An 11,481-nucleotide genomic window follows, 5' to 3' on the forward strand; every position below is an offset into this window, starting at 1 on the left:
AAGTGCCTTTGGGTTTGGAGAGCTCGCTGGTGTAACAGCCTATGTGAAGCGAGGAAGTGGATCGGGATAAAGCAGCGCACATCTTTAGCGTCTCCAGCGGAGGTGTGTGTAGTGCATGGAAGTCAGTCATCAGCTGCTCAACCTGGGAGCTTCCTAGAAAAGAGTGACAGAAGAAGAAGCTATTGATACTAAAACAAAATTCACAAAATCCTCTGTCAGGATTGAACCAGTGATCTTGAGTTCTAGAGACCAACAGTGTACCATTGACCCACAGAGTAATCCACCATCACTATTGGCCTCTACATTCCTTATTCTCCTCTAAAAGTGCAACATCGCTCCATAAAATGTTGAGATCACTGTAGGAACATAAACTGTTTGTACGCACCTGACATAGGCTATTAAGTGCCAACGTAGAGTTTAAAGAACCATTTTTCTCATTAGCTGTAGTACAGTCAATGGCAAACACATCAGCCTTAATGAACATATTTAATTGCTTGTTAATAGGTCTATGGAATAATCAAGTGCATGAATGCCTCGAGTCACATCGCCAGAACATGTCTGCATTTTTATCAGGAAATGGAACAGGAATTAGGATGTCAGCAGATGCAGAGTGGGTGTCGGCTCACAAGTAGTCATAGCTTTTCCATGGTCCAACAGCTCTGCACTTTGACACGCCAACCGAGCAGAGGAGGGAGACCACGGCTCTACCGTGGCTTTACGCCTCTGTATTCAGAAGATTGAGAGAGGCTGGCCTCACCGTCGGCTGTCCTGAGAACGGTTTTCCATTCTCCTGCACTAAGGCGAATGCCAGGACAGTCCCAAGAATAGGCCACGGCCGCCAACCCTCTCATCTTCTTTGTACATCTCCTTCACCGTAACAAATCTCCCGGCCTGAGAGATGGCGTCACCATATAGGAGGCCCGCCTTCCCCTTCATGGGACGAATGAAAACATTTAGTTGTTGTAGTATTAGGAATTGTGTAACTGCTTTTCAAGGCATTCCTGAAAACAGCCCTGATGCCAGTCCAATAGATTTCTGTACATTTGGACTGTTGAAAAGATGTCTCCAACAACGCCATCCGTGCTCCCCGGATTACCTATGGAAAACTTGCAGGGAGAAATGGGACCAAATTCCCATGCCTGTGCTTCAACGGAGTTTGCTTCAATGAAAACTTCAATGTCAAACCATAATCCACAGAGTTGTTGGTCCAGTAGAGGCAGTGAGGTATCTCGGAATGTACCATTGAAATTCATTCAGATACCGAATTACTTGTAGAACTGGGAAGGAAGTGACTGTGGCCATATTTAAGGTATACCACCTGCTGTGAAAATGGGAAACCACAGAAAATTATCTTCAGGATTGCAGCTGGTAGAGTTCAAAACCACACAATCTCCTGAATCAAAGCTTATAGCTACAGAGGATGGTTGCCTAGTTGTACTTAAAACAATCTGTATTTTGACAACTTAACCACCCACAAAACTGACTATCTTCAAAATTCATTTAGCACTGAATATTTCTAAGGAAAGGATCTCCAAAATAATGAAATTCCAACATAATCAGTTGTCATTATCGGCACAAAACATAGGAATAATACTTGGAGTGAAATATTACAATTTTTTGTTCAAATATGCCTCAATGGTAAAATATACAACCATGTTATTGTGTTCATAAAAGCTGAATTTGTGTTGAATTTAACATAAGCCTATGAAAGGAGATCAGGATAAAAGTATGACATTGCAGAAATATGAGTCTTAGTTATAAACATGATTTGTTCTAGATAGAGGAAAACAAAATATTACTGAAAGTTCAGCATATTCTACCTACAAAATCGGCAAAACACAGCAGCATTTGAACAGCGAAAACCTATTTGGTCAATAACAACAACTGTAACAACCAAGACCAAAGCATTGTTTAATAGGCAATTGTTAATCAACTGTGATTTATGCCACTGAAAAATGGTCCCGTTTAATGCAAATAGTTGAATGTGTTTAACCAGCATTGCCTATGTAAAATTTTGAATGTTGCTTGGTGTGACTGTATCTGAAATCAAGAAATTCTCCAGCTGAGTAGATTCATAAAGTTAAGAGGATACTGTAAAAGACTGACTCTTCAGTCTAGTAGGACATTCCATGATTGCCAGAAAATAGATTTTCAAAGAATGGAGCCTTGGGAGGCAATAGGAAACAAGGGATACCACGAAAAACAATCCACTAAGACCTCAGAACACCTGGCATCAGATGGAAGGATATAGAAGTTGCTGCTTTAGGCACGACTGTCTGGAGGAAGCTTGCTGCCCTATGTACTCGTGAGTGTGAAAGGATTTCATGATGATGACGACGATGATGGTGAGTTCAATAATCCAGGGAAGAATAAACATGAGATTTTTTTAACACTGCCTGTGTTCGTGACCAAATAACATCTGTTGAAGCTCTTTTAAGTGATGTATAAATTAAGTTGTTTAATTTGCTGTTAATATTTTAAGTAACTCTTATTCCAATAAGAAATTAAATACTGTTAATATCAAAAGGATATTTCATCTTCTCTGAGTATCTTAATGTACATAATTACAAGGTAATTATTGAGAGTAGTGCCGTGTGGAACCAAAGCTCACAAACGAGGACAACTTTTTGTATGGGTAGCATGCCAGCACTGCAGACCTTGTCTCTTGAGTCTAGTGTGAACACAGCTGTTATGTTCCAACCATGTAGGCTAGGGTCCCCATAATATATATTGAAAAATACAGAACACTTCCAAATTTTTTACTTAAAAATCCTGTGACATTTTGTAAGAAAAACTGGACATGATAAAAATTACACATTCAGAAATAAATTCATCATGTATCATAAGGCACTAGCACATTTTAAATACGATAGCAAAATCTACAAGATTAATGATAATTTTTAGATTCATCAGAGTATTTACCAGGTTTATGAACCTGTTTGAGAAACTTCTTTTCTTTCAATATTAGGGCATGAGAGTTCAGGGCAAAACAAATTCTTAAAAGTAATTGTTATAAAAACAATGTTCTATGAATTTATCACCAAGAGTGCTACATAAAAAAAACAAAAAACAAAAACCTTCAGTAACGCAGTTTTTGTTTTTCCAGAAAGGGCATCTGAATGCGGGATATTTGAGAAAAGTTGGAACACTGGGACATATCATCAAAAAACAAGATTGTCCTGGCAAAAACAAGATGAATGGGAACCCTAATGTAGGAGCAGGTGAAATATTAAATCTTTTCTATACATGTTCACAAAAACAACACTGCAAAATAAATTAATGAAGAAACATGACATATCTACTGTAAAAAGAAAAAAGAAAAAAAGAAAAAGAACAATGAGACTAATACTGACAAACTTAGCAGTAGATTTCTTTACAAACAAACAAACAACAAACATTATACAAGGTCTGTCCAAAAAATGACCGAACTTTGAAAATACTGTGCAAACTGAAGTCTTGGAGGTTTCTGTTAAGTGATGATGTTTAGTGGTAGGCCTATCCTTCCTGAGTAACTAGGCATTTGCTGTGTATTTCTGCAAGAATTGGTTATCGTTCAACAGTTTTTAGTTGTTGCACTATTAGCTGCCATCCTCGGAGGTCCGGGTACGATTCTCAGTATTGCCAGAAATTTAAGAATGGGTTGGTATGTGGTTAAAACGGTTCATGCAGCTCACCTCTATTTGGGGGTGTACCTGAAAAGAGCTGCACCACCTCGGGGTGAGGACATGAGTTTACTATGCGGTTGTTACTTTGCGAGTGTGTAGAGCTCGCAAACAACATGTGGTTCTTAATCTTAGTGGACACGCCCGGAGGTCAGGGCTCAATCCTTCTTCACTCTTCTGTGTTGTAAACCTGAACAGTAATATAAAAGAAATGAAACTTAATTGAAATAAAAAATATTTTGATTTATTTCTTGTTTACTTTAGCCGGCCCTGCGGTGTAGGGGTAGCCTGCCTTCCTCTTACTCGGAGGCCCGATCTGATTTTGGGCCAGGTCAGGGATTTTTATGTGGATCTGAGGGCTGGTTCGAGATCCACTCACACTACATCATTACAATTGAGGAGCTATCTGACGATAAGACACCAGACCCGGTCTAGAAAACTGAGAATAATGACCACATGTCACCTCATAATCTGCAGGTCTTTGGGCTGAGCAGCAGTCACTTGGTAGGCCTTGGCCCTTTGGGGTTATTGCACCATTGTGTGTGTGTTGTTTACTCTAGTCTACACCGGCCCCACAGTCCAGCCTATTATTATTCAGTCCTGTGGTGTAAAGGCAGCGTACCTCTCTCATATTCCAAGGCCCTGAGTTCATTTTCAGGCCATTTCAAGGATTTTAATTCTGGACTGAGGGGTAGAAGGGAGTTCATTATACGGGATTTTCTCAAGCTCTTAGTTACAGGAAGAAAGCACACAGTGAGGAGGTGATGCTACTGACCTATACACAGACACACACTTATTGCAACGGTTACAGCTGTGTCAGGAAATTGATGTTGCTAATTGATGATAGACAGTCCCCCCCCCAAGCCCCAAAACGTATCCATGTTAACAACTCCTAGCGCCTCCACCATGACCACACGCATCCCTGTTGATTCATTAATTTGTTATGAACACAAAGACCTCTGTTGGTTCCCTATCCATCTTACTCACATGACTTACCCCTCACAGACTTTTTTATTCCCCAAAATGAAATTCACCTTAAAAGAATGTCAATTTGAAACAGATGAACATGAATACAGAAGCAGGATTGTGCACATTCCTATAAATTGCCTATCGGTACTTCAAGGAGACACAGCTAACTAGCCTGCAGGTAGGAAATAATTATTTCCAAAGTTCAGTTACTTGTTGAATACACCTCATAATTTCACAAACCTATGGTTTAGGCTCATATAAATATAAACTATATATGCTTTAAATAAAAAATATACAAAATATTTTTATACTGAATATAGTATCTCTTTACTGTACAGTTTTCAGACTTCATTGGCGTTAAGATGGTAAACATATTTTCCCCTGCATTTGAGTTCAAAATATTATTGTACTGATGTTTCAAACTTTGTAGTGGAATCAATGCACATGTTTTCCACTTTAGATACAATAGCACTCTCTCCAAATTAACTTGCATATCACACATCGGTTCATAGGTGGAGATAGAGGAGGTTACAGCTCTTCAAAGAAATGTATAGCAGAGCAAAATATTGCTGTAGTGTGTCTAGCAAGTTGAGAGTTAGGGTAATCATTTCAACGAGGTTGTTGAGAAAGGTTACAGATCTCTCCACATGGTTGTATGCATATCTGGAGGTTGCAGTAAGGATATAAAGGAGAGGGCATATAAGTCTCTAGTAAGACCCGAATTAGAGTATGATTCCAGTGTTTGGAACCCACCCCAGGATTACTTGATACATGAACTGCAAAAAATCCAAAGGAAGGCAGCACAATTCTTTCTGGGTGATTTCTGACAAAGGAGTAGTGTTATGGAAATATTGCAAACTTTGGATTGGGAAAACTTGGGAGTAAAGAAACAAGCTGCTCGACTAAGTAGTATGTTCGGAGCTGTTAGCGGAGAGATGGCATGGAATGACATTAGTAGACAAGCTTGAGCAGAGCTTTTAAAAGTAGCAAAGCTCATAATATGAAGATAAATTTGGGATTCAAGAGGACAAATTGGGGCAAATATTAATTTCTAGGACAAAATGTTTGATAAATTTCGAAGTTCTTTGAAAATATTTTAGAAAAGGCTTGGTGAAGAATTGATAGGGAATCTGCCACTTGAGCGACTGCCCTAAATGCATATCGATTGATTGAGAAAGCCTGAATTATTCAACCGTTTAAGCTTGGTGGGATAATTTCAAATCTTTACAATATTCCAGTTCTGCTGTTGAAGATCATGAAGTCAAAGCGCAATGTTACCCCAGAAAGCCAGTTTAAGAAAATTAGGATAGTTTTCAGCACCAACCATGAAATGGGCTTACACTTAATTGCTAATGAACTTGACATAATGCCCTAAAACATAAATACTTCTATCTCCACATATGCATTGCTTCACAATAAATCACAGTTTATTTCAATCTCTTTCTATGTTCTTAAAATTAGCCTAAGCCATTTGTTATATTCATACCAAGTTACAGACATGACAGACAATGTTGATAGTTCTCATGAACAATTTAGAGCAAGGCATTGTTTTATTAAAGCAAAATATCTGCTGTTCCATTTATCAGTTCAATTGAAGATTAGGTTTCAACAACTGTAGTATTAACAAAACCAGTGACTCGATCATGAGGCTAATATTCTGTCAGTAAGAACATACACATCTATGGAAACATCATAAAAGAAGTTGTGGAAGGAAAATTGTGTTTGGCGAGTTGACAAAATCTTCTTGCCTAAAGGTTTAAGCAGTTTAGGGGCCAGGGTTGAAAATTAATGACCTTCAAGACACTATTACAGCTACAGAAAGTGTAAAAGATGCTGTGCTTTGGATCTGGGCTTTACTAATCCCTTCTTGCAAAACATATGCAACCTATCGCTATGTTACTTTTACAAAAATTTTAAACTATAAGATTTTTTACCCTTCCCTCTTCCATCATGTGACTACTAGTAAAAAAGAGTCTGTCTTTTCACCAAACACACACAAAAATAATAATACAGAAGTTTGAAAAGGAAAATGCTTTGAAGTTGTCAATCATAACACATTTCTTAAACTCATCATATTGCATATAAACACTGCAATCCATAATTCATCTCGTACATTTATCTGTTAAACAAAACAACAGAATTTTGTACATTGAGAAATCTTGTTTCTTAAAGTCTCTGAAATTAAAATCCCAGTTTTGACAACCTACAGTGATGGACATGCCTTAATATCCTTCTGCCTAACCACACCACTCTTAAGCACATAGTGAAGAATAAGTTCAACAGACTAACAGTTTTTCCATAGTTCATCTTGTCCGTCCCCATTCATCACAGTAGTACATATAATAATTTATATCTGCTATTGTACATTCTTGGAACTCAATCCGAGGCTATTTAAAAGAAAAGAGAGAACCTTGACAACCTCGTGTATTTTTCATGGCGGGTACTAGTGAGAGTCCGTTTACACAGTTTTCATTGTACTGTGACAGCTCTGTTAATGGGGTGTTGGGGAATACAAATTTATGACGCCTTGAGAGAAAGGATGTTAAGGCATGTTTCTCACTACACCGATTCATTCACTGTTTTGAGTATTATGGCTTAACAGTCAGTACTCCAACAAAATATTGATAATTGGTGATGCATTCAGGTAAGCAAATTGTATGCCATTTGGCTGTTGTCCTTCCCTATGCCATATGCTTTCCAGTAAAATGTTTATAATGGAGAAATTTGTTCACAAAAACAGAGTTGTCTTCGATGAAAGTCTCTGGACAGGAACACTTCGGATTGATGACAAACTTAGCATGTCGTGAAAATGAACTCCCTCAAGCCTGAATCTTCACACCATCACATCAGAGTACCAGACATAAGAGAGAAATAATATTTTCACCATTGTTTTATATAATTATTTATAACCAAGAAAGCTTTGGCTGAACAATCATTCTTCATAGTAGGTATGTCATTACTGGTGAACAAAAATCTTCATCTTGTTAGACTTAACTCAAAAAGCTTTGGTCTATAAATAGTTTATTAGGTAATTAAATCACATCGGAGGATTAAGGTTGATGCCCTTCCTGATGCCACGCGATTTTCAACTCAGGATTGACCGGGATTCGAACCTCAGTCTTCCGGGTGGGAAGCCAGCAGCTAAAATAATGAGCTAATCGTGCTCACACCCCCCCCCCCCCTAAACAAACCAAGTTTGCAATGCTATAAAAATAACTTGCATTTTTTGTTACCGTTTTTTAATAAACTTGAAAAGCTTTTTGGTTGTAGCCTTGTTCTTTTTGGTTTACAAAACAGATTCATTACAAAAGTCTGTAGTTTTGTGCACCAGTTATGAAGGATTTATTTATTGTTCATAAAAACATGTAGGTTTAGGAAACTGTCCTAACATGGTATCAAGTAACAATAGGACATGAGATTAGCAAGTGTCATCTTCTGGTTCACCAAACTTTGTCAAAAAAATTGTTTATGCAAACAAAAATTGTCATTTTGTCAACTATTCCTTAACCAGAATAAAGCACTATTTCTGCAAATCTTGCTTTCTTTACCTAATACACTTTAGATAAGCATGATTTGCCTTGTTGTTCATTGGTTTTAAAGAAGCATCAGTTTAGCGAACCTTGTGGAAATAAAGTTTTTTAACCGTACAGTCTGTTAGTTTTGCAATCAAGAAGGCTTCGGATTTGTAAACCTTGCCTTGTTGGCGGAGGATTTAGAAACACCGTTGGAGTTAGTACCATTCTTTTGTGCGATGTGCGTTTGGTAATGTTTCGCGAGATGTGCTTTCTGGCGGAAGCTTTTGCCACAAAGCGTACAGGTAAATGGTTTTTCCCCTGTATGCGTTCTAATGTGAACATTAACAGAATACTTATCCTTGAAGCCTTTGCTACAGATCGTACAGTAGTGAAGAGATCTTTCTTTACGAACACCATTACTTGGAAGTTGATGTCCACTATGAGAACTTTTAGCTCCATTGTTACTAGAGGACTTACTCTTGGAGTATTTTTTAGCTTTGGGAGCTGCAGGTGGTGTTGCTGACAAAATAGGGGATAAACTCGCTGCATGATGCGAAAGAAGAGAGTTTGGTCCAATTCCGCCATCGGTAGACGTCAGATGAGGAGCTGATACGTAAATACCTAGATGTGTTGGGCTTTGAACACCATTGTGGTCCATACTACAATACTGATTTACAGATTCAGCCACCTCATTGGCAATGCGTTTCAACTTCTCGTAGTCTTCTGGGTAGGAAGCGGCGTCCAACTGGGATAACAGAATATCATCCATACTGCTCCCTGCTGAAGGATTGTCCGATTCAACCATCCCAATAACACGGCCACCTCCTCCGCCATCGTCGAACATCACAACCGTATTACCTTCCATAGTAACGGTCATCATCGGCGAATGCCTCTTATCACAGTCATCGACATCTGCATTGCTGAGGAATACTGGGGAGCTCTCAATTGGCGTTTTAGAGCCGCTATGACTTCCTGGAGGTGTTGACAAAACCCTCCTCAACTCTACGTGACCATCCAGGCTCTTCGGTGCCTTCTGAGTTCCGTTGTACCGTCCCATGAAACTCTTGCCCTGAAGTGCACTTCTCAGCAACGACTCGGCACTGCTGCTACTGCTGTTAGTACTATTAGGACTGTTGTTATTAGTTAGTTTCCAGTCATTGTTGTTGTTATTGAAGTTACTTGCCTCACTAGAATCCATCATTGCTGGGGATTCAACGACGTGGCTCAGAGATGCGTCTTTGCTGTTCACAAATCCACTGTCGTCGTATGTGTATGCTTGTTGCTGTTCGTTTTTGAGTAAACTGTCTCGGTTCATTGGGATGTGGTGGGGGCTAAGTGTGCTTGTGTTACTTGGATGGTGGTGGTGGTGATGGTGATGATGGTGGTTGGCAGGATGATATCCGTTTGGATGGAATGGATGGCTTGTTGTGGTGGTCTGACCTTGATTTGGAATAATACTTAAGATGGAATCGAGATCTAAGGTGGAAGCAGTCGAATGTGCAGGATGACTTGTATTATGAGAACTGATTGATTGGCACTCTATACTGTGTGGGGATGATAGGGATCCTTGCTGTGAAGGTGGTTGTGGAGGTGGTTGTTGTGGTGGTTGTTGTTGCTGTTGATGTGGTTTTTGTGTTTCTTCACCCTCTTTTAGGTTAACTGGAGGAGGTGGTCCTTCGGGTGCACGATACCATGTAGCAGAATGGTCACCACCGTTGAGGACAGTTAACGTGTAGATGGCACCATCTGTATTGTTTGTTCCTCCACCAGTACTTTTCTGACATGGTCCAGTACTGCTACTAGAAGCATCCGACTCTTGGCTCCAGCAAAACTTATTGAGATCCTCTAATATGGCAGTTTCCAATCGGACAGTTTCTTTATCACAGGCTGAAGAAGACCAAAAGGGATGGTCAAAGTTGGCAACACTGCCCCCGATATTGTCGGATGACGTGTTCATCATGAGATGATTGTTATTTGTTTCCTTCATTTCTGGAAATGAGTTCATTTCATTGTTGTTATTATTGTTATTGTTGCTATTTTCGATGAATATACCCATAGATTTCAATGTCCTGTTGAAGTGTAATGTCTGCTGATGTTCACCAACATCCGGTGCAACGACGAAGTCGAAAAAGTCAGTTTTAGATATATCTTCACCCCTGAAGGCTTCTGTTATATCCATTATCACCAAACTTTCTTTTTAAACGATCATTAAAATATAATCACGGGACTTAATTTTACTTCGCTTCACTAACAACTCAACACGCGGAGAAGAATAAACAATTTTCACTTTATCTTCACCACTGGCGGCGCGGGGTTGTGTTATTGTTGACGATGATATTAATCAGCGACAATGAATACTAATTGCAGGGACGGAGTTCACCGTTGTCTTGTCCGACTGCGCTGGTGCAAAACAGGAGCTCTGCATCTCGTAATATATCTCGTCTGTGAACAAAAGAAAAACGAATATATTATTAATAAGGTGGCTGTTTCTTCACATATTATTAGAAAAGAAAAACAGTTGGTTTTACATTGTCAAGCAACTTATGATGAGAAATACTGAGATAAAACATGGAAACATGTGTATTAACTTGTTCGAGTCTGAAAAATAATTTTTACGTACTATAAGAGTTATAAAATATCTTGTGTGCAAGAATATTTATTTACTCAAGTGCAACGGAAAGTTATGTTTTACCTTACGGCTGAGGAATGTCGAAGCGAGTAACTTATCACTTAAGATCTAAGTGGCCATTGCATACGAAATTTTATTTCATACTCTGGCGAATGTATTTATTTTAAATTAAATTATGTTATTATAATTTTGACAGGTCGCCATCCAAATCATGCATGATCAAGGCGGCTGAGACCAACATAATCGATAGGACAGTACATCAACGATAAATATCGAGCGGCCAGATCCAATGCTACTCTCGATTGTTCTAAGGTTCGAGTGGCCGTGTTGTTTAAAACGTGAGATCCTTGTTTCCGTATGTTGTGGGTGTAATTTCGTGAAAGTAGACGAAAAATTTTAGTGTCTTTGTAAAATATAAGTGCGCGGGAGTATTTATATGAGTCAGTGGACATTACAATTTGTTATTATACGCAGTAATGTTAGGATGTGTTGTGACATGGTGCTGTGTAGGTACCGGGTTTGTCCAAGCAGGTTAAGACATCAATAGGTAAGAGTCAATAGAATTTTTGCTTTCATATTTCTCACTCGGAAAAGCCTTTTTATATATTTCGTATATAACGTTACACTATTAAGTTTACCATCATTGTGTGAGGTGCTGCTAAATCGTGTCATGTTCCCGTATAGCCTTTAATTGCGTTATAGTCAT

At 38.8% G+C, this 11,481-nt stretch overlaps 1 protein-coding gene across 1 annotated transcript; it reads right to left on the reverse strand.

Annotated features, from left to right (window-relative positions):
• Positions 1-8,297: 8,297 nt before the first annotated feature.
• On the reverse strand, positions 8,298-10,325 carry LOC136885678 (transcription factor Ken). The gene has a single exon (XM_067158377.2). It carries the CDS (start codon positions 10,323-10,325, stop codon positions 8,298-8,300), a length of 2,028 nt encoding a protein of 675 aa, XP_067014478.1.
• Between the last annotated feature and the right edge of the window lie 1,156 nt (positions 10,326-11,481).

This window comes from Anabrus simplex, chromosome 14 (genome assembly GCF_040414725.1).
Source record: "Anabrus simplex isolate iqAnaSimp1 chromosome 14, ASM4041472v1, whole genome shotgun sequence".
Taxonomy (NCBI): domain Eukaryota; kingdom Metazoa; phylum Arthropoda; class Insecta; order Orthoptera; family Tettigoniidae; genus Anabrus; species Anabrus simplex.